Source organism: Carassius gibelio, chromosome B6, assembly GCF_023724105.1.
Source record: "Carassius gibelio isolate Cgi1373 ecotype wild population from Czech Republic chromosome B6, carGib1.2-hapl.c, whole genome shotgun sequence".
Taxonomy (NCBI): domain Eukaryota; kingdom Metazoa; phylum Chordata; class Actinopteri; order Cypriniformes; family Cyprinidae; genus Carassius; species Carassius gibelio.
Window position 1 is genome coordinate 14,734,339 of NC_068401.1, and position 24,884 is coordinate 14,759,222.

Here is a 24,884-nt window from a genome sequence, read left to right on the forward strand (position 1 = left end):
GGTCAACAGAACATGTAGCATCACATAATAACCAACTTGTGTGTGACAACTATAAGGTTTCAGTCGCTGACAGCTTATGGTAAATAGGTCTCTGCCTTGTGACACAGTGTTATGAAAACAAGTACGGACATTATACAGTACATGTGTGATCAGAGAGGTTTCTGTGGTGTGCGGTCAGTGAGTTTGGGACATGTTATCTGGTTGCTGGTTCTCTTTAGACAGACCAGGGGCCCCTGTGCCATGAATGTAAGAGGCTCCATTTATGCAGACCGGGAAGCAAAGGCAGTGCTTACTCGCTAATGAGACAAGCAGCAGGAACACCTACTTATTACCACACATTTCCACTCAACTCTTTATTGAGCAATTACGCTCAAGTACCGGCTTTGTGAGGGCCGAATTCTAATCAGTAATTAAAGTTATTTGAAAGGACCATGAGAGGTATAATTGGTAATCAGGAACATGAATGTTGTTAAGGGTTGAGTTAAAGAAAAAGAAGAAGAAAAAAAAGAAAAGAAAAACAAGCTCTAGATGAAGCCAGTGGAGCATAAAAGCTGAGATGAAATACACTTCCTGTAACGGGATGATTGTGTGTGCATTTCTCAGATGTGACCCGTATAAAGGGTTTTATTCCAATCCAATCATGTGCTTATGCAGATGTGTGTGTTTGCATACACAGTAAACGCTCGTTTCGTAACACACCACAGTTTTATTTTTTTCTGCACCGGAAAAGAGTGGTGATTGACAAAGAAGTCAAGAATATTCTGTAAACTTGTGCCCAGCTATTGACTCAATTGTATGGTATCTAATGTTAAACTCATAAAGCAGAGTAGTTTTAAGATCAAATACCAGAATATATGCAATATGAATTAGATTTTTCTCAAATACTGTATGATTATTTACTTGCAAGTTACTCTTGTCTTAAAACAGGCAGCTACAGTATACATTTTCATGTAATATTTAATGCTTACATAAAGGAACATGTATATTTACAGTATATACTACACAAAATATATAGTATTAATATTAAAAATATTAAGATTAATATTATAAATTGCACTGTCTCAATATAAAATAAATATAATGTGTTCACTTTGTTGACATTATATCTTTTTCAATGTATTACGCTTAAGAGAAAGCTATTTGATTAAATTCAATTCCACTGCTAAAGCGAATTTCACAATAAATATAGTATGTATAGGTATAAAAAAAGACAATGAACAAGATAAAAGTTACAACTTTTGAGGAAATACTTTGTAGAAAGATAACCTTGTAAAGATTTTTATTTTTCATTTTGTAAAGGTTTTGATTTGGTCAAAGCTACGTGGCCTGAAAAGTTTGAGAACTAGAACTGTAATATAATAACTACAATCCAAGCAGTAGGATGATGACTATAATCTTGTCATTCCGCATATTCAACAGGTTTCTTTGTATTCATTTAAATGCACAGAAGTTATTTGAAGCTGAAAGTGGACAAGAGGAACTTCATTTTGCAATATACAAATCTGTGTTTGAACTCTGTGCAACCTCTGTCCATCTGGCATTGATACTGGCACAGTAGCAACTAACAAATAGACCGTTTCAAAAGAGCATCTATCGAATACTGTTCGTGAAATGAAAATCTCCACTCTGACAGACTCATTCATAAAGCCGGAAGAGCGTTCTGTGGAATGTCACTTTTGTAATCTGTGCAGCAGGTTGCATGTTTATTTGGTACATATTTACTGTAGATGTATTGAAAAAACATTTTTGCACTCCAAATTTCCCAATGAATTTGATTTACAGCAGGAGTTCATGCAGAAGCATCTTTGCACCAGCATTTAAACACACCGCAGTAAACAAAATGAATGGCTGGGTGCATTTGGAAATGAGGATCTCCAGTTTTGTCATTTCATTGGCATGAAACTGGGAAAAAGTGTGCAAACCATCCAATATATTCACATATCTACCCAGCAACAAACAAAATGAAAAAAAATATATATTTGCTTACGATCAAGAATTTTTAAACAGTTAAGAAAAGGTTGAATTTGTGCTAATATTTACCTCTTGTTTTGATGACATTATTATGGTTTTATTTTTTTTCAATTAACTTTTAGGGCAGAATTAAATAAGAAAATAACTATACATTTAACAGAAATGTAAATATATTAATGAATATATCAATAAAGAAACTAAGAAAGAAAGAAAAGAAAGAAAAAATTCAAGCAAAAGGGTTGACAAATCTATAACCCTTCACAGTCCTAGAAGAATAAAGTGTTATAATTACCATTGTGACATTTCCAATGGTTTATCTTTGTGGAGACGCTCTCAAAATGTGCTACGGCAGGGAGACGTCCTAAACGCATTTTTATATCTGTAATTATCCGTCCGTATTCTCTCTAGCATCCGCTGCAGCTCTGAGGTTCAGTCCTGCTCTTAATTAACTGTAATATACAACAGACAGATTTATGGCTTCATTTGGCTTTGAGGTTTGAGGTTTTTGGAGATCTCCTTCTCGAAGCATAGAGGAGCCGACAATGCTGGTTTGAGGACATCTGACAGGAATTCGAGAGGGATTGAAAAGGGAGTTTTAAAATTTGGAGACATAAAAGGGGGATTAAACTATTGTGCAGGAGCAAAAACGGAACTAGTACAACGGAGAGGTGATGCCCTCAAATCTACCATCCCAGCAGTGCGAGCTTCAATAAAAAAGGACCTCAGAAGCACAATGCTGTATAGTTTCTGCACTACCAGTGAAAAGAAAGCACCCTGAAAAAAAGTTATTAAATGAAAACTAGCTGGGCTGTAACTGAGAATCGTTCGGATTCAGAAAGCCAAATGGAATGTGTCGCCATGTACTGTATATTTAACTCAAATGCAGGGATGGATCTGGTAATTCTGCAGGTGAACACGTTCCAAAAACACGTTCCAGTCCAGAACCATGGAGCTTCTGTACAAAGAGTATCAGGCAAAATGGAGGGTTCAGTGAAAGTGGAAATATGGGAATGGAAAAGTGAAACATCAGTCCAAAAATACTTAAGAGAGATCAATAGAAAGCAATGCAGTCCACTAGTTGAAAACAAAAGAGGAATGCAGGCTGGATGAGAATGAGGGGTTTGTCTCAAGTGGAGGGAATTTACTACGTAATTTAAGGCAGGCAGGGCACATGGCAGATAAAAAGGGCCTACTGAATTATGTGAGGACATGTGTGGACATGCAACCCAAACGGGTGCCAAACTCTGCTGGGTACATGCTCTCTGGTTTTTGCAGAACTTGTATTGGGCCTTGCATGTTTGTGCAATGTACTTACATAGAATCCATTGTACAAACTTAAAACAAAACATTTTTGAGTTATCTTAGACTTGGACCCAGTTATCTAAAATAGACAAACACAGTGTATTCGACTGCTATATGTTTTGAAGGGGGTAAAGTATTTTTTGTTTTGATATTTTTCAGATAATATTTAATCAATTTATTTTGGCTTTAGTTGAATTATGTAGTTATGTTTTCAATTGTAATACTAAATTTTTATAAATTTTTTCACACAATATACCAGTGATCCTTAAATGTGATCCTGAAATCCTCAAGTTCACTAGTCAATGTCTTCAGGATCATTAGAAAATCACAGGTAGGTTTGTTTGATCAGGGTTGGAGCTAAACTCTGCAAGAAAAAGGGATCTCGCCAACCAGATTTGAGGATCACTGCAATATACAAATAAATAGGTATTTATATATTCATATACCTGTATACAGTGCAGCTGTTTTGCTGTTTGAGAAAGGGATCATCGTATTTGGAGGTCCTTTGGCTTTAAAAAAAAATAAATAATAATAATAATAATAATAACTGTTATAGACAATGATTGGTTCAGTTACACTCTTAAAAATTAAGGTGTAAAAAGCTGTTTTCATAGTGATGCCACTGAAGAGTTATTTTTGGTTCTCCAAAGAACCTTTCGGTCAACATCTTTCAAAAAATAAAAATAAACAGTTCTTAGCATAAAAAACATTTCTTAAACCTAAAAACCTTTCTTCACTAAAGAAACTTCTATAAAATGGAAAAGTTCCATGGACCCTAAAGGTTCTGCTTATTTTTATAAATTTTTTTGGTCAGGATTTTTTTATGAATATAAAGTTATTTTATTTTATTTATTGGTAAGTTTAACATGTCCTTCCTGAAACTAGATACTACTGAAAAAAACTCATAGTCCTTACTGGCCTCATTGGCCTGTAATTTGTGTATTTATTTAGCGTTTATTACTAGTCACATTTTATTGGGTGTTTATTTATATATTTAACTGCCCTTACGTTTTTGTGTGTACTAACTAAAACTGACATCTCTTTCTGTTGCTGTTTAATGCAAACTGACAAACATTTTTCTAATTCCTACATCTTAATTTCCTTCGGCTAATCTGTGCTTTCATTTTTCAGATTTGATTTCTGTTATGCCGATAAGCCTTCGAAAACATAGCCGAGTTTCGTATTTGCTTTTAAAATACATGCAAGTTGGAAGTTTATGAAAAATTAGGGCAGCTTCAGTTTCATTTGTGAAAATCATTTTTGGCTCCATGCGTCCTTGTCTGGCTCAAGAAGGACATGAAACTTCAAGCAGTGGTCTGAATTAAGCTGACCAAAAGCTGTCATGTCTTTAAGATGCATGTCATATGTTCATTTTCCATCTTTAAAACCGGGTCAATCGTCAGCCTGTCACTGGAAACGATATATTATATTATTGAGTTCAGTTCCCAATGGCGCCAGACCCTGAGATTACTGTATTAAAGCATCTGTAAAGTTCATGACATGTCCCTTAAGTACCGCTAAGAGGATGTACATCTAATTCTCCCACAAAATTCAACTTATGTTCCAGTTTAAGACATTTACACAGTTTCTAGGTGGTAAGTGGCTTAAAGTGCTGTTTTTACATTGTCTACTATGCTGTCTAGCCAACGATTATCATAAAGCGGGATTATCTGTCGGTGATGAAATGAATGGAAACACTTGAAAGTGATGGAAACACTTTGAGTAGCCATTGAGAATCTTTCCTTCAGAAGCAGAGGAAAACTTTGTGAAGTTGCTGACATACAACCTGCAGATACATTTTCATAATTTTATTTTCTCCAAATGTTTTTGTCCTGTTTTCATCTGAGCATGCTTGCTTGTTTCCTTATTTTTATTTCTTTTGTCTCTCTCCCTCCTCATTCGGCTGGTCATCAGCTAACCGACTACCGGCTGTTATGTCAGACTCCCCACATAAGTCTCTCTGTGGAAACCTGACAGGAAACCCACAAATGAGAATCTTAAGGTTCCCGTAGAAACCACAAGCATCTGCTGCTTACTTTGACAAAAGGCCGTGCAGACAGCTCACATACTTAGTCTTTTATTGTTGATCCTGTCCATTCCACCCATGAAAAGTTTTTGAATACATTTTCTTCTATTCTTCACTGAATGCTCTGAGGACTTTACTCGTACTTTTCAGTGAAAATCCATATGACTATTTAATAAAAAGCTTTTTCTACTAAAAGTCACAGTTACTATTCAAATAATGTTTTAGAACTGATCATTCATTTTTGGTAACATTTTAGTGTAGGGACCAATTCTCATTATTAACTACTTGATTAATAACATATTACTAGCATTTTGGCTATATATACTGTAAGTATTTATAAAGCACATATTCTGCATTACCGTATCTACTACTTGCCTATTCCTTGCTAAGCAGTAATAAGTGGTGTCAATTGAAGCAAAAGTTGCAATTATTAGTGAGAATTGGGCCTTTACAGTACATACACTCTTAAAAATAAATGTTTATATATAAATGTTAATTTATTTATTATTGCCATTGATTGTTCCATGAATATTAGCTGTTTTTAACACTGATAATGCTAAGAAATATATCTTGATCACAAAATCATCATATTAGAATGATTTCTGAAAGATCATGAGAAATTGAAGACTAGATAAATTGCTGGTGAAAGCATGGTATTTTTTATATACATAAATCTTGCAATAAATAACAGTTACTATAAATTGGAATAATATATCACTATATATTACTGTATTTTTATCATAAAAATGCAACCATGGCAAGCAAAAGCTTTTTCTAAAAAAAAAAAAAAAAAAAAAAAGCTTTTCACATGAAAATTTAATTTATTTTTTATTTTATTTTTTTGCATAGCTGTACAACGACGTTGACGCCAAGCAGAATTCTTTGCAAACCAAATGGACTGCACAAACACCAAATTGGTAAGTGGCTAATCCAATTTTCCTGTCTTTTAAGTAATTCAGTTAGGACCACTGGGCGACTGTCACATCACCTAATTAATATTCATGAGTCAGGCTGATAAGGTTTATAATGAGTCGTCCCCACTTTTCAGATCATTCCTACTCTCCTGCCAAAGACCGTTTATTCAACCTTCTAATTAACAAGGAGGTGAACTAAGGCTGTCAGGACATAAAAAGCTCCCTGTCACATCCGCAGTGGCCATCAGGTGAACTCCAGTACCCCATTACAACAATGCAAAAAAGAAATGGCCATTACATTGCAAGTTCTCTTCTAAAATCGCAAACGGTGAGTCCTACTTGGCGTCAAATTAACACGCTTATATGGAGGCATTTAATCAGCAATCTCTGTCTATTTGTTTTATTACCGTTTCCTATTAGTTCTCACTACCAGTGCCAGCATAACACTCCCAATCTGTAAAATAATGATTGGATTACTGTGTGCAGCACATCAAAAATTAAAATAAAGGATGAGAATCTGACCCACACAAGGTGCTGGTCAATCCTGCACAACCACAAACCTCAATCGTTCTGAAATCGGAAAGAGGTCCAGTATAATCAGAAAAATTCAAGAATCATGCAGCTTATAAACAAGCCGTTTTTTTACAGAGCCCAGACCTTAATAATGTTGGGTGGTGAAGGGTGCATCTAAAGTGATTAATTTCATTTTATTCATTTAAAATTTATATACGTCATGATTTCCATACAGCTGGAGCGCCCGTGAGCTCCTCTAAAGGGCACTCCATTCTGTACCTTGCCATTCACTCAGGACTCCATTTCCCATAATCCTTTGCCTGGACTCATCAAGTGCATCACCTGTCTCTCATCAGGTCACAGCTGTTTCACATTAGTATGAATTTAAGAATAGCACACCCACTCTCTGTCTTCGCTGGTGATTGAATGATGTATAGCTCTCCCATGGTTTCTAAATTTCCATGTTTCTACTTTCTCGGTTTCCTTGCCTTTGTGTTTTGATCCCTGGACTGTTTTCTTGTTTATGATTGTTTTGCTGCCAGCCCTGACCCTTGCCTGATTATCTGGATTACTGTTTTGCCTTGCCACTGCCATTGTTGTTTGCTGTTGTTGACCACACCTGTTTGACTACGCTCTTATTAAAGCATTGCATTTGGATCTCCACTTTGTTTTCACGCCTCCCTCGTTATAATATAACACACTGTCATGTTGTTCCAAACCCGGTTGACATTGTTTAATGTGAAAAGATACTTTTGAAATGGAAATTTGAATGTTGGACCCCACTGACTTTCATTGTACAGAAAAAAGTTATAAAATCTAATAAAAATCAAAATACACTCTTTTGTGTTTGACAAAAGAAAATAAGTCATACATTATTTCATTATTTTGGTACCTGTATGAATTCAACTACTGTATGTGCTTTTATATCACCGGGTGTAAACAAGGTCTATGAGTTCAGTCCACATCATACTGTCATATATCCAAACACACAATAAACAGAATCCAGTGAACATCAAAGCCCTCACTAAATCATTTTGAATTTACTGCCCTAATCGTATGTGGCATAATACAGGACAGACGTGTACAGCTGCCACTTTCCTTTCCTGTCAGCCAAACATAATGGCTTATTTGGTCTTTGCACTGTGCAAGCCATGGCTGACAGCCATGTGATGACAGAACTCAAAGCATTGTTTGAGCTATAATAAGTCTAACCGCAAATCTTTCTCCCAGTGGACTGCATGAGAAGAATGACCTTTGACCTGTGTGGTGTTAAGAATTCTCTGCGCTCAATGGAGAGATGAGAGAAGGGCCTAAAAGGTGTAATGGATATGAAGTGATTGATGAAGGCAGCTGCATGAAACAGCAGAGATCAACACAGACACATTAGGATTCTTGGAGGACGCTCAAGTGTTTACTTGAACCTTCCAAGAATGTCACATTTACAACAGAGAGTGAGACTTTTAGTTTTTTCTTCTGCCTTTTGTTTCTTCATGAGATGCTGATAATAAATTTAATAAATCTTAGTTATTTATACATGATTATAATTATTAATTTAAAATTATTTGCATAGCAATATTTGCTGAGAAAAAAACTCTAAATGAAGATAATAGTAATTATTTATTATAAGTTACTGTGGAAAATTAGTAAAGTATTGAATAAACATCACAAAAAAAGGCTTTAGAAATCTATATATTCATTCTCATTCTCATATTTAAATCATTCCAACACTAGGAAAACCCTTTATCTCTTAAAGGAACAGCTCTTTAAAAATCTTAAAGAAGAAAATTTTTGAAAACCAAAGAGTTACTGCTGACTTCTATTGTAAGAATTTGCTTCAGTTTTTTATATTCCTGAGTGGGGGAAAACAGGTCTGAAATAACATGAGGGTGAGCAAATGATGATAGAACGTTCATTTCTGGGTGAACTACACCTTTAAGGGGAATGTAGCAGAAACAAATATGCCTACATCTTCAGATGCTTTGATTTTCATCACTACTCTTTGATTAAATCATGTTTGGAAAAACCAACAAAATTAAAGAACTCTTCGATGCAAAGCCCCTGGTGGCCCAAATCTGACTCCCACAACCCAATGTGACTCGGTAGCCTTGGGGGTCTTTTGCTAGTAAGTGCAGTCCCTCATTTGCATTTATTCTAATCCACAATTTTATATCAGATTCACAGTTTGATATAAAAACTAAACATTAATGTAAACAGCTATAATCTCCCCTTATCCTCTGATAACAAGCGTAGATGGCAATATTTTGCAACTATTGTCGACCAGGCAAGTAAAAATAATATACAAATATAATTAAAACAGATAAATAATTAATATTTACACACACACACACACACAATATATATATATATATATATATATATATATATATATATATATATATATATATATATACATACATACATACATACATACACACACACGCACACACAAACGCAGTGGGGCCCCCAGCTCTTAATGCATCTTGTTTCCTTCTGGAGCATCAGTGAATGTTTGAACCTTTTTTAATAGTTGTGTCCCTCAAATGTCCTCAGTTTGATAAGATGCATCTCAAAATCATAAAGTCACTGCTGGAAAGGGTTCAAATATGCAAAGATGCTGGAAAACTGAAGAATCTGCAGGACCTTAAAGACTTTTCTGAAGAACGCTGCTCAGTTTAACTGTTCAGAACAAACAAGGGACTCATGCACAACCATCACAAAACAGAAAGACAGTGGAGGATCATCAGGTAACAGAACACAGTACTAAGAACCAAGGGTTCCCAAACCTTTGAGTGGGGTTATTTTAATAATTTCAGCAAATTTTTGTCATGTGGACTAAATGTTAATATCTTTTATGTACAATATCTTACTCAGGACAGTACTAAATAAAATATAACATGCATTTAGTATGATCTCTCTCTCTATATATATATATAATTATAGAATTTAACAAAAAATGTTCATTCATAAAAGCTTATGATGCTGAATACAATTTTGATACTGATGCATCCTTAGTCCAAAACAATAAAATTAAACAAGGGTACTGTGACGTGTGCTTTCAAGTAAATAAACAGATTCTTACTTTGTTTTTGTTTTGTTTTTGTTTTTTCATTCAGGTAATCATGTTTCAGAGATTTGGGACCATGTCAAAGAGCTAGGATGCACAATCAAAACAGTCAGATAATACCCTGAATAATGTTAATAGCTTTCATGCCACATTGTTTATCATGCAAATTTTATTGTATATAAAGTTTCCAAGTGGCCAACCAAATATTTAGTTGTTTAATCCTCTTAAATCAAAAGAGACAATGAAGTTACAAGAGATTAAACAGCAGTGATGTGTCTGGATTACACTTCCCGAAATGAGTTTTTGGATTACAGGCCTGCTACAATCTAACCTAAAGCTATATGTGATTTCTATATGGAGAACTCTTATTTAACTTTAGCGAAAACACGTGACACATTAATATTGAGAGAGAGAGAAAAGGCAAGCACACAAACACAAACCCTCCATATTTCTTTAAAAACTACTATTTTAACCCAGAGGTTCTTTGCATTTTCTTGGACCCTTCAACGGCATACATTATTCACTGATATGATAATACTTGCACAACACAGCTCAGAGAGGATTACATAAATTATTTTATCATCTTATGTGCTCGTCCACAAATACCATCTCAGCTAAACAATGTTTGCAAAAAAAAACAACAAAAAAACGTATTTGTAAAAAACATATGTTTCACAAAAATACATATGTGACCCTGGACCACAAAACCAGTCTTAAGTCGCTGGGGTATATTTGTAGCAATAGCCAAAAAAATAAATAAATAAATATATATATATATATTGTATGGGTCAAAATGATAGATTTTTCTTTTATGCCAGAAGATATTTTGTACATTTCTTACCATAAATATATCAAAACTTCATTTTTGATTGATAATATGCATTGCTAAGAATTCATTTGGACAACTTTAAAATATGTCTGATCCTAATGAACCATATACCAATGGAAATCTTATTTATTCAACTATCAGATGTTGTATAAATCTCAGTTTTGAAAAATAAAATGTACACTTAAGACTGGTTTTGTGGTCCAGGGTCACATATAAGAGTTGTTTTTGAAAAAGTTTGTTTTGAAGTGTCTTTGGCTATTCACAGAACAGATTATTGTGATTGGGTCTTGTACAAGAAATAACGCAAACTGCTTTCTAAACCAACTTAAGGATCCTAAAGACAGCTTAAGGTCAGCTCCTTTCATTACATTAAATCAACGTTTTTTTTTTTTTTTACATTTAAGAGTCATACAGTTTTGGAACCACATGAGGGTGAATACGTGATGGCAGAATTTGTATTTTTTGATTAAATGATCACTTTAAAATACTCCATCTGCAATGGGTTCACCACACCAAAACTTGACCGTGTCAACTTGGACAGCCAAATGTGGTGCAATGTAATGTTGTAAAGAATAGCAGACACAGCGGGTCACAGTAAATGTCAGACTCTGAAGCATGTGCTGATCACTGCAGCCCAACGCAACCCTACAGTTCTATATTACAGACCCATGTATAACAACTTGAGAGTCTTGTATTATACTTGCTTGATAGATGAAGTCGGACCACACTTTATACAATAAAACATTTCAGCAAAATAATTAAAGAGGAACCTGTGACAGTAACAGCAAAGTTGTAAACTGGATAATATGAATGGGGAAATATACTGACAGAATTGGTGGAGATACAAATCCTTGCCTTCTATAACTAAAATATGCCTCATTTAATAAGTATTTGTCCAACCACCCAAGTATAATCTATTTGGTAGTCGTGGGAAGGCGAGAAGCAAATGACCCCTGCCAATAAGTCTTGCTAAAAACAGTTTCTAAAAAAAAAGCAGATAGGCCTTTTCTCTGTCTTGTACAGATGTTATTTTTTTTTTCTGCGCAGAGGTCTTCCTTTCACAGAAATTAGAGACGAGTGTGTGCTGGAGTTTGAGTTTGCAAATACTGAGTATATTTATGTGTGAGCTTGTGCAAGTGTGTATCAATCTGCTTGAGCAACTAATGGTTTCCCCAAAAAAGATGATGAGGTCACCGTTTTCACACTAGATGTCTATCAAATAATACTGCATTTGATCTTTTAGAAAAAAGAATAGAAAAGAAAATGCACCTTTTCACTAAAAAGCAGCACGGTCTGGAAACTATGTAAAGTAGATGTTTACACGCCCCTTTATTCTTTTGTTTGGCTTTGCTTTCTTGAACAACCAAGTGAACAAGTTCCTGTTTTTACCGACCATCCGCTGTGAATTAGACATGCAGGTGTTTAACTGTTGAGCTGGCTGACTCTAAACTCATATACATAACAGGCAATTTTGAGGTTTGGCACATCATAAGTTGTGATGGTCATGTAGAAAACGAGAACAAAATACTGGCTAAAGATACGGTGTCTGAATATATTTGCCTGTTGATAAAAACAGGACATAAAAGGTCATGCCACTTTTTGACAGAGGCAAATGTATGGATGTATGGGGAAAAAAAGACCAGGACACGGCATGGTCCAGATCTCTCACATGAGCACCACAGCTCAATGTGTTATGCCACAGCTCCAACAAAACAAGGGTTATTTATATATTTGTTATATTTTTGGTTAGGGAATTTATAATATAATAAAAAAAGCATGTTATTTGTTTCTTTTTGAGACTTTTTCATGGCCATCTCATGAAGAAATCCAGGTAAATCCAAAGAGTTTGCATACCTTATGCGGCAGTACACACACACACAAACACACTCAGGTTTTTCCACATTTCCCGTCAGATTAGTTTAATGTGAAAACCAGTGTTAAAAACCTCATTAGCCCTGTACAAATCCTCACTTTGACGAGACACCTTTACAATGATTCCCTATTACTGTTTGCTTTATCTCCTATGATGTTCTTGCTCAGATAATTGACACGTTCACTTATCTCCATTAATAAAAAGTCAATTAGCTTGCTAAGGAATTGGGCTTATCCACAGTAATAGAGGCCTAATGAACTGCCCTCGATTCAAGGCCTCAACTCACACTATCTTCCGGCACATTTTCTCACACAATAGCACACGGGCAGATACAGGACCTAAAACAGCTTTTATGTTCTGTATCTGCCTTTCAACCTTCAATTAGAAATGTTCCAGACAGAAGCTCAGAATAAGTCAAGAGGTTAGTCAGACATGAAGTCATGGCACTGAATACAACAGACGGTGGCGAACTGCGATAACAGGCAGGCTCGTTTGCGTCTGACCACACTTTAACAGCATGTAGTCAATACTAAATGACTAAACTGAATGAATAAATCTGTATAGTGGCTTGCTTTTTTTCCTTTGGTTCTTTTTTTTTTTTTAGCAACAGTCAAAGTGACTGGAGAAACTCTTTTATTCAGGTTTTAAGCTGCATTTGTCACTTTCAGAACAAATAAATATCAACATTTCACCTCAAAATACCCATCCACAAAATACATACTCAATGTGAAAAGGTACTAGCTTGCTAACATTAAACAACTGAGGTAAACATCCCAGCTGTCTGTTGTTCAGATTAAACCACAAGAAACTTAATACCGGACAAACAAATAAAAAATTAAATAAAAAAACATGTTTGTCACTGTCAGTCTTGTTCAGCCATGCCTGGATTTCATCTGGTTTGTTTTTATGTCGCTTAGCCTTGACTTCACATAGTCATAAGCAGCTGCAAGCTGGCAGTAATACACAGAAGAATAAAGGAGATATTACGCAACGCATCCACTTCCTGTGGCAAATATTGGATAATATAGGTCTGATACTGTTTTTCAAGCACCTTGTTTAGATAGAGACACCCTAAAATTTACAGAAGTGTGAACCGCAATGCCCACGGGAGCCCTTCTAGCGTGACACAAGCATATGCACAAACTCTTCCTCTGTGCTCTCTGAGCTCTGTGTAACCGTAAGGTTAGAAAGTTTTCAGAAAAAAAAGATCGTTTTAGTGAACCGTTGCAGAATTAAAAGAATGTAAAAAAAAAAAAAAACGCCTTAAACATGTGGTGTTCTGGAATTAAATATTACCTACAAAGTAACATATTAATTATTGTTTTATATTATTACTAAAATAACAGTTTCTATAATTTTTTATAGGCACAGGTACAAATAAATGAAATTAAACATAAAAATATATCAGCATTCCCCAGCACTTATATTCTTACATCTCATGTTGATGTTGATGTTTTTGCTTCTAAACTGCAGTCCTTCCTACTTATTTATTTTTTTTTTTTGAATGAGTGTTAATGTATAATATTTATGATCTTGGAAAATGACACCACAAATAATGCAAATGAGTTTACTTTTGTTAACCGTCCCATGTGGGCCTGAATTATAAATACATTAACCATAGTCTTTCTCCATCATTTACTGAAAAACAGGTGGTTCGCTGGGGACTTTTGTGTGAGAGAGAGACACTTGCTCTGCGGATGTCATTTGTTTCAATCAGCTTCTAGTCAGTTTGTAGAAATCATACAGAACTAAACGGAACATTCGCAATGTCAGTCTGAATAAAGATGCATGTTGTATTATTCAGTTACAATGTCTTCAAATTTATGGCTTGGTATTTACAGCAAACCCAAAAAAATGACAAATATGCATATTGGTTGGTTGCATTTCTCTGTTGACTCTGGTACAGTAAAACTAAAATAGGACAAAAGGAGCTCAGGTAACTTTGTCTTGCTCAAAGTTTGACTGGGATAGATGTGTGAAAACTCCCTCCAATTATCTCATCATTGGTTTTCTTTTGAAACAAAGGCAGGTCTCGGTGTCGCTCTCACACCAGCAGCAGAGCAGCAGGGTTACAGCATAAAATAAGCCCTCAAGGTCCTCTATCTTTCTTATTTTCTGTGAAATGTTTAAAAATAGAATAACTTAATTAATACCATTTTCACCATAGAGATTAAGTTAAATTCACATTTCTAATCAGAAAGCTTTTTAGGGTCCAGAAAGCCCACGCTGTAACCATGGAAACCCCTATCTGACAGCGCCACTATCAGCCAATTAATGCAAGAATAGAGCACTTTTATTTCAGAAACAAATTCCCAATAATACTCTTTAAGAAAAAAAAAAATTACAAATTGCCAAAGGGCATGCCGCTAGCTAAGACTTGGTTGATGTCCAGAGAGCATGAAAATGCCTGTCTGGGTAGAAACTGCAAAGAAATCGCACTAACACTTTTGAGCATTTATGGTTTCACCCATATTTACGTAATGCCCAAGGGCCAAGTGTCTGCAATCAGTAATCAATAATAACTCATGCAACTCTGCACGTATGCTTGTAAATATGAGCCTCACGGATTGTTGGGTTTATTTGTCGGGCTTGCTGCAACCTTTTAAACTTTACATAACAAACTATTGATAGAAAACATCATGTAATCAAAGGATTTGACATGTGAAACTGTAATATTTAGGTTTTGATATATGTGAAATCCACATAGTGTCTTTTTAATGCATCTTCACACATGCAAAACAGGTGTATATATATATATATGTATATATATATATATATATATGTATATATATATGTATATATATATATATACACATATATATACACATATATATATATATGTATATATAAAATGTAAACCTGGTAATTTGAGTCATTGGCGACTATAATTAAATTGCACTTTACTAATCAACAACTTCTTCCTTGTCATGACTTGTTAGAGACTTTTTCACTCAGTATTTCCTGTGTTTCTTTGTTGTCCTCGTGTGTAAATAGCATAAAATCAGTTCTGCCCTCAACCGCTGCACAGTATACAGTATATAGTTTAGTCATGAAACTCTAGATCACGCAGGCTGATAGCTAATTGGTTCATGCTGCATATGCAGCCAATGAGCTTACTGCCTTGCATTTTATATGGCTCTGAAACCCTCCACCTTCCCCAGCTCCACCTATATAGATCCGATATGGATTATTTTATATGCTATTTGTATGCTATTAAAACATACTATTATGAGTAATTATACAATTATCTATGCATCTCTAATGGTAATACAAATACACCAAGAATTTGGTAACATATTATGCAACTAAAAACAGTATTTTTATGTAAAGGACAATTATTAGTAATGACATGCAAACAAACTCAAGCAAATACATGAATAATAATACAGTTATCTGTACATCTCTAACGGTAATGCAAACACAGCATCAATTTGGTACCATGTTATGTAACTAAACAACACTATTTTTATCTAAGGGACAATTACTAGTAATAACATGCAAACAAACTCAAGCACATACATCATAATCAGTCTCCTTTTCCAGGAATATCATCAGAGACAGTGACAATGAGAGGAACAGTAAAAGCCTGAGCAGCGAGGCAAGAAAAATCTGACAGGGGAGGGAGTTGGCACAGCGGATGGACACATTCTTGGCACCTGCCACCCATCAGGGGCTTAACAGTGACACTGGGGCCATGTTGCTCTAATGGAATGTGCCACCCAAGACCTCCAGTGAATGTGAACATCACATGCTACTGAAAACCTGGACATAAGCCAACAATGAGTCCTTATAAACTCAACCCCTCTGGCCCCACACATGCACAAAGCCAATATGGACCTACTCATATGTGTGTGAGGCGATTACATATGAACAACTCACACATTGACCACCAACAGACTCACTGATCCTCTTGTGTAAATTATTATAGCTTGGGTTTTATAATTAATGCTGAACTAAATAAATAGATTTTCTAACTGAATAACCTCATTAATCCATCAAATTAGCTAAAGACATGTTCCGTAAGTTAATATAATGAAAATTTTTACAATGAACAATTGTAGTTTTATTAATTAACATTAACAAAGATGAATAAATACTGTAACAAACGTATTGCTCATTGTTTGTTAGTGCATTAATTAACAGTAACTAATGAACCTTATTGTTTTACCTAACCTAAAGTGTTGGCCATATGGTAAACTGACAAAAAATAGACACATTTAGTAAATGTTAAAACTGCTAGTTAAGTATAACAATGAAATACTAAACTAATAAGAATTTTTTAAATGGCCCTTTTAAATAACCCCTAAAAAAAATTTGGAGACAAATTTATAAAATCTGATCTATATTTTGTTTGTTTTGTATGCAAACTCTGTCACAACAAAAGATATTCATGTGTCTTGCTTGCTATATTCTCTATATTACACTTAATTCGGACCAGTTTTGTGAATTTGTGTCATTTTTGTGTATTTATGAACTTGGATTAAGTTATTTTGAGTGAAGATATAACTAGTCTATATATTTTGTTGTTGTTTTTTTTTTGTGCTGGCAAACATATGCCAGTCATATTGAGCAATAATACACATAAAAGTTAATAAAAGTTAAAGCAGAAATACCACAAAGCCAATAGCCGTGTGTGTGTGTGTGTGTGTGTGTGTGTGTGTTTCCAGATGTCTTGTTTAAAGTGCTAAGATAGACCTAGCATATAAATGGCCACCAGTGGTGGACTTTCATGGTCAGATGGTCACCTGTCTTCCAAAATAAAATGTCTTTGGCAAGACGACAGCTTCAAAGAGCCAGTCGAGACTTTTTAGTATGATGCAAGGCAGACCAAGAGCCCTTGTGTCCTGCAGTCGTGGTTCAGTAACATCCTTATTTCAAGCGAGTTTTGCATCTTGAGGTTTCATGTAAAAGCCACATTTTAGCCTGTGCAATTCAATTTGCCTCAACGTTTCTTTGAATTTCGACTCCAAGTCGATCATCGTTTCCCAGTTCTGATTCTCAAGTGGCAAAAACACATTTTGCAAACCCGTACATGTGTTCTGACCATGGTCATATGCAAATATGCACAAACGCTAATAATGAAAAAGTCAAGGCTATAAGTCTTACCAGCTCCCTCGTGTGTTGCATCCCCGGGTTGTTTATAGGGGTTGAACTTGGGCTTGGGAGCCACAACAGGAGCAAACTTCTTAGGAGCCTGTTGCTGGGATACAGAAATACTGGTGGTACCCATGGGTAAGCTGGTCTCCATTCGCGCACTCACATGACCTTGCTGGTCACCATCGTTATGGCCACCCCACATCTTTCTGGAGTCAAGAAATCTAAAAAACAACAACAACAACAACAAGACCACATTATTATATTGCACTGAGATGCACAGGTCCCATAGCACCCAGAATGCCCACAATGTGTGAGGAATTGTAGCATCTGAATTCCAGTGTTACATTCCTTCCATATAAATCTAGTTGTTTTTATACATAACATAGATATGGGTGGATTGTGGTTCTTTTCATCAGGGACCAAATTCCCATCTCTAGAGCTTCTCCGACTCTTTGTTCTTAGCTGTGGACTTAACAAAGGGAAACTGTGCATTTCAAACACCAGGCATGGAAGAACCAGAACCAAGTTCAGAATGCCATCAAATATGATTATTACATCAGAAAATCTGAGTGCACCTTATTTTATGGTAAGTCCAGCCCAAAAAAGTGCAAATTATGTCGTGACAAATGAAGTTCAAATGGCCCATACGTTATATTCCAAGTTAAACTTGAGAACCAAATCAGAATGGTTTTGTGAACTAGATGCAACAAAAAAAAAAATGAAAAGCTAAAACTCAAGAGAAACTATTTGTGCACACAGTACAGTACATCAACTCTAATGAATATGCCAAAGAAAAGTTAAGTCTGAGAGTTATTAACTCACTTTACAAATCTGTCGCATTAGTGTGTTTTCATGTCTTGATGGAAAGATTATATATATTTGCAAGTTGAGTGCGCATGAAAGCCACCACAAAGTGGTGAAATTTTAAGATTTTATTTGAGTACAAAACAATGTTTATGCCCATTCCTTCTTTGCCATTTTGTAAAAATATATGTTGTTATGGCCATTGTTACAATGTCAGTAGTACATGTAAATGAACAATGCGTACTCTTACTTTATGTTACCTGGACCCAGTTGCCCTGTTTATTTGTCAGCTTTAATTTGACAGCTCAAGGAAAGTCAGACTGAACCCTGTGAATTATGGAGGTAATCGTTTTTCTACCTTTTGAGCAAAAGGAAATGCCACAGCTATTTTTCTCTGTTTTCTCTAGTAGTGATTTGAACACATTTGACGTCATGAGCGCAACTAAATAGAAACTTCTAAGAGAATAAATGGAGCAATTCCAAGAGGGTCCTCGCACGACCGGTGCTCGGGCCCTAACAAGACGGCACTATTATGAACCATTTTAATGAAACTGGTATGCTTACTTTTTGTCATTTTGTTACATGAGAGCCTTGCACTTCTATTATATTGACAAGAATGGCCAATACATTCCTTTTTTTTTTTTTTTTGAAGAAACAAAGTTATATGGGTTCAGTTTGATGGGTGTACTATTCTTTTAAGAGTGTATATTTTCAAATATAAAGTCTCAGGACTTGGCCTCCCGCAAAACCAAATACGGTGCTAATCATTCCTCGAGTTCTCTGAGATGTGCCAAGGTGTCAAATAAAAGACTGTAATTTTATATAATCCTTAACTTCACATACGCCACTCACTTTCCTATAGTTAGAAGCAAATAACCACCAGTTGCTACCCATGTACCAATTTAAATGAAACCATAATACAAGAACTGGGGATGTACTAGTTGTGTTGAAGCTTAGAAAGCTGCCAGAGAACATGACAGCAGTTCAGCTTTCACTGACGTGGTGAAAGCCGTAGTAACAGGAACATTAACAACCTGACAATATTGATGACTTCCAATGGATTTATTGACAACTTCAGGAGCATGTGTGTGCTAACTGCTGTGCCACAGCTCTAGCAAACTTATTAAAAAAACGTATTCACTCTTATTTGTGTTCAGCTTGTCTCTGAGACAGACATATATACATAACTGGTGTTGTTTACCTGCTTGCGCATTTAGCTGCAGGGCCGCTGCTGTCTATTTTGCTGTCTAAATTGCACCAACTCGACAATACATACTTTTACTTACCTACTTGGATTAATATTTACAAATGTGGAAGATTATTCTAAAGCAGACTGTTTCAAAGAATTATTCATAGGTTCTTAATGGCCTGTTATGAGCTGCAAGTGAGTGGTAATAATAAATAGCCCAATAAATAAAATTGTTTGCTATATTTGTTGAAAATGTAGCGGGATTTGATACAGGTGTTGAGGTGCAAATGACTGAACCTGTGCCATGCAGGGATCAAAATAGCTCTGGTAGCTCAAAATAGTTTAATGTCAGCCTGTAATGCGAACTATCTGCAGAGTATAGCGTAATGAGATAACTAGACAGTTGAGGTGGTTCTTATGAACATGATATATATATATGGTATATGGTATTTCGAGTTGCAACTGTCTGCCTCGATGGGCCTTAACAAAATCCTCAATACACTCGAGATGGATTTCCTTAAATAAACCCCCTCTTCTTTAGAAGAATCTTTTAGAAGAAACAGACCATGATTAGGAGAAATAGATGATGGGTCATCCTGATAGCAAGGTTTAGTCAAAAACAAACTGATCCCAAACTTTTGAACAGTATATATATATATATATATATATATATATACATACATACATACATACACATATATATATATATATATATATATATATATATATATATTTAAGAAAAAAATGTTTTACATAAAATTGTAAATGTTTTTATATATAATGTAAAACATAAGAATATAAATAAGTGTATATGTGTATTTATATATACACAATAATATACACATTGCACATACATAATGTACACAAAAACTTTTATGCGATTAATCATTTGACAGCACTATTATATTATACTATTATATTAAATATACACACACACACACACTAAAACTAACAAACACTCGATAAGATTATATATTATTGCTAAAACATTACCTAAACTTTATCTAAAATTAAAATGAAAAATATTTAATATTAAATCAATGATACTACAATAACTGCTCCACAAAACAACATTTCAAAATTACTAATTCATGGTATTTATAAAGTAAGAATGAGATATCTACACTCCCATGTAATCAAAGGAAAATATGTTATTGCTTTTTACTTGGTTATGCCACATTACAATTTTAGTGTCATTATAATTAACCTTTCCTTGAAAAAGGTAAGAATCATATGAAACTAACAAACTGTAAATAGAAAAATTTGATCTCTAAGAACTTGCCACATGTATTTTAAATTGAATTTAATCACTTATTCGTCATTGACTCATTAACATGGTATATACGGTATGTGTTAAAATAGCACCATGTTGTACAAATCATGTTGTATAACCACGGTACATTACTTGTTTTTAAGTATAATCCAGAAGGAAAGAGAAAGAGAAATAGAAGAACAAAGAGAAAGAGAAAGAGAAAGAGAAAAACAAAGAGAAAAGAGAAAGAATATCACTGGCTGAACTCTATAAAAGCACTTGTTTTACCATTGCAACCATTCTGAAATCGAATGAAACATTATTTGAACTATTTCAAAACACCACATCTTTCATTTTTTCTGCCATTGGTCTTTTGTGTGGGTGCCTTTGTTGCTTTTTGTAGCTGTGGCTGTGTACGCTGTTTGGCTGCTTCTGACTGATGCAGTCTTTACGATTTCCCTCCAGGGACGAGCCAAAAGAGACCCGAACAATTGTGTTCTAATAGCATCAAGCCGCACCACACGGCAAAACTTCTCTACCGAGCTTCCCCATTGATCCTTCAGTGTCAGAGCGCTCCATTTCCCATCATTCTGCTCACACACACCTATCAAAGGCCGAAAAAAGGGAACAGTGCAAGGACAGAGGACATTATCACACAGTAACGTTCTAACACACCTGAACTTTCTGGTAAAAGTTGAAAAAGATGATTTCACAGCAGACGCTATGCGCTACCAGAATCTATACAGCACGTTTCTCCACAAATACTCAGAGGTGTGTTATATTTCCTGACCTCTGCTGCTGACTCGATTATAATGCCTGGAGAGTGTGTGTGAAAAGAATAAAGCACAGCTTAACCTCAACCTCAACCTCTTCAGTGAGAAAGAAAACAGTGAGCAGGGGGATCAGCATGGATCAAAGAGACTATAGTCTGATGGAGACACAGGATGTCAGTGGGAATAGGTACAAAGGGACCTTCCTTTCCGCTGTGTTTTGTAAAAGCAAGTGGAGCAACATAAAAGTCATATCTAGAACTAAAAACGTGCTGTAATTATCCTAGGATAAGCCTGTAATTATTGTGTACACACATACAAGTATAAACACACCTTTAAACTGTAAATTTAATTTTTACAAACATACAAATATATTTATATATAATTAATATGTGTATGTGTGTTTGTGAATACTTAAAAAAAATTTTTTACATAATGCACAGAATTGCTCAAAAGTAAACCTTTTATTATTTAAAAATTCAAATGAATGCTGTTCTTTTGAACTTTATATTCATCAAGAATCCTTAACAGTGTATTTTGGTTTCCAGAAAAATATTTAGCAGCACAACTGTTTTCAACAATGATAACAGTAAATATTATCATTGTACCAAATCAGCATATTAGAGTAATGGCTGCTGAAATTTCAGCTCTGCCATTAGACATATAAATTAAACTTTAAAATATGTTAAAATAAAAAAAGTTATTTAAATTGTTAGAGTATTACTGCTGTATAATGTACACTAATTTTCATCAAATAAATGCAGCATTGCGGAGTATGTAGACTTATTTGTCAGCTAGAACCCCTTCCCTCCGCACAGTATGTACTTTAGTTTTGTCTGAGTTCAGTTATTGAGTGCAGTCGACCAGTAGATAACTGTATTGTGTAAATGTTACCGTAACATATTTGCCAACTAAAAAAATGCAACTTTTCAAAGTTAAGGCTTATTATAATGTCTAAAGCACTTTTTTATTGGACAACCAACCAATCACAGTCTCCCAAAGATTTTGTCGTATGTAGCAATGGGATCAGCCCCGCCTAATAATAAATATTGTAACAAACTTCAGTACTGATTTTACAATACCATATTACATTAATATATTAATTATTCACTAGCATAGTATCATAATTACCATTAATAGCATTACAGTCGCAGTACTTTTTGTCAGGTCCTAAGTAAAAGATAAATTTACAGTTGAAGTGGTCAGTTATCCTAAGGGAGACTGAAAATAAAGCATCTACTCGCTGACTAATCAAGCAGCTAAGTCCATGTGTTTGTAGACATGAGCTTGAGTTACTGCCACCTTCCTACTGCCAGACTTCACAGTGACACTTACAAATACTCAGCAGGCCTTTGAGCAAGTGTGTAAGCACATGAATGTTAAAGGAATCTGAAAACAGTGTGATGTGAAAGGGTTTTTCTAAGGGAGATCAGAACATGAAGGACACACAGGATGACATTTCAGGTAGAACACGAATCTCATTTTATCTTCTCCATCTCCTGGCGCTGCTATTTCCATTGAAGCCATCTTAATGGTCTATGACAATTTGTCAGGCTTTGCTGTGTTGTCAAGCAATGACATGGCAGGTCATGTGTTGCAACAGACACTGAGAGCTGGCCCTGATCTGAAGGTTCAAGTGACACGTAAACAACACCGCAGACACTGGAGAATAAACAAGATACCACATTGCACTCTTGACATGACAACAAAGTCATATACACACACTTCCTGTGTCTCAAAAGGGCAGATGATGGAATGAGGACTCTTACACAGACACTTATACTGCAAAAAAATACTAAATAAAGCTGTTAATCAATTTTTATATTCATCTTTATTTTTAGCAAAGTTGTTTAGTTCAAATTATTTTAGAGACTTGTTAAAACAATACTTCTTTAAATACATATTTTTTCTTATTCCATTGGTAAATGTTTTGTTAAATTTAAGCATCCATCTTACAATTTTTGTAACAAAACAAACAAACTAAAAGTTGGATGAAGACTATGTATGTATATACGTATGAATGGAAGGATAGATAGATGGAGAGTGTGGATGAGGTGTAAATGAGATGGATGGAAAACTTGAATGAATGGAGTATAGATGAGGTGTTAGAATGGGATGAACAAATTGATGAACGGGTGGAGGGATGAGTTGGACTTGGATAGATGAGCATTTTGAAATCCAACACCTAAATCCGCCATGGGATTGGAGTGTTTGAATGAGGTGGAGGATGAATGGGGTATAAATGGAATGGATGGATGAACGGATGAAGAATTTGAGTGAATGGAGGATAGATGAGGTGTTTGAATGGAATGAACATGCAGATTATTGGGAGGAGGGATGAGGTGGATTTGGATGGATGAGTAATTTGAAATCCAACACCTCAATCCACCATGGAATGGATGGAGAGTTTGAATAAGGTGGAGGATAAATAAGGTGGAGGATAAATGAGGTGTAATTGGGATGGATGAGGTGTAAATGGGATTGATGGATGGTTGGAAAACTTGAATGAATGGAGGATAGATGAGGTGTTAGAATGGGATGAACAAATGGATGAACAGGTGGAGGGATGAGTTGGACTTGGATAGATGAGCATTTAAAAAAAAAAAAAAAAAAAACTTAATCCACCATGGGATTGGGTTGTTTGAATGAGGTGGAGGATGAATGAGGTGCAAATGGGATGGATGGATGGACGGATGAAGAATCTGAGTGAATGGAGGAAAGATGAGATGTTTGAATGAGATGAACAAGTGGAATAGTGGGTGGAGAGATGAGGTGGACTTGGATGGATGAGTACTGTAGTTTGAAAATCAACACCTCAATCCGCCATGGGATGGATGGAGAGTTTGAATAAGGTGGAGGATAAATAAGGTGGAGGATAAATGAGGTGTAATTGGGATGGATGAGGTGTAAATGGGATTGATGGATGGTTGGAAAACTTGAATGAATGGAGGATAGATGAGGTGTTAGAATGGGATGAACAAATGGATGAACAGGTGGAGGGATGAGTTGGACTTGGATAGATGAGCATTTAAAAAAAAAAAAAAAAAAAAACTTAATCCACCATGGGATTGGGTTGTTTGAATGAGGTGGAGGATGAATGAGGTGCAAATGGGATGGATGGATGGACGGATGAAGAATCTGAGTGAATGGAGGAAAGATGAGATGTTTGAATGAGATGAACAAGTGGAATAGTGGGTGGAGAGATGAGGTGGACTTGGATGGATGAGTACTGTAGTTTGAAAATCAACACCTCAATCCGCCATGGGATGGATGGAGAGTT

General features: G+C 35.3%; 1 protein-coding gene across 3 annotated transcripts in view; it reads right to left on the bottom strand.

Moving 5' to 3' along the window:
- The window catches only part of lpp (LIM domain containing preferred translocation partner in lipoma), a 172,832-nt gene that overhangs the window by 100,945 nt on the left and 47,003 nt on the right, over positions 1-24,884 (bottom strand). For all 3 annotated transcript variants that reach the window (XM_052559078.1, XM_052559077.1, XM_052559076.1), the window contains exon 3: positions 17,599-17,810. In XM_052559078.1, the coding sequence (XP_052415038.1) occupies positions 17,599-17,791 (193 nt within the window). In that variant the 5' untranslated portion in view covers positions 17,792-17,810. The remainder of the gene's footprint in view (positions 1-17,598; positions 17,811-24,884) is intronic.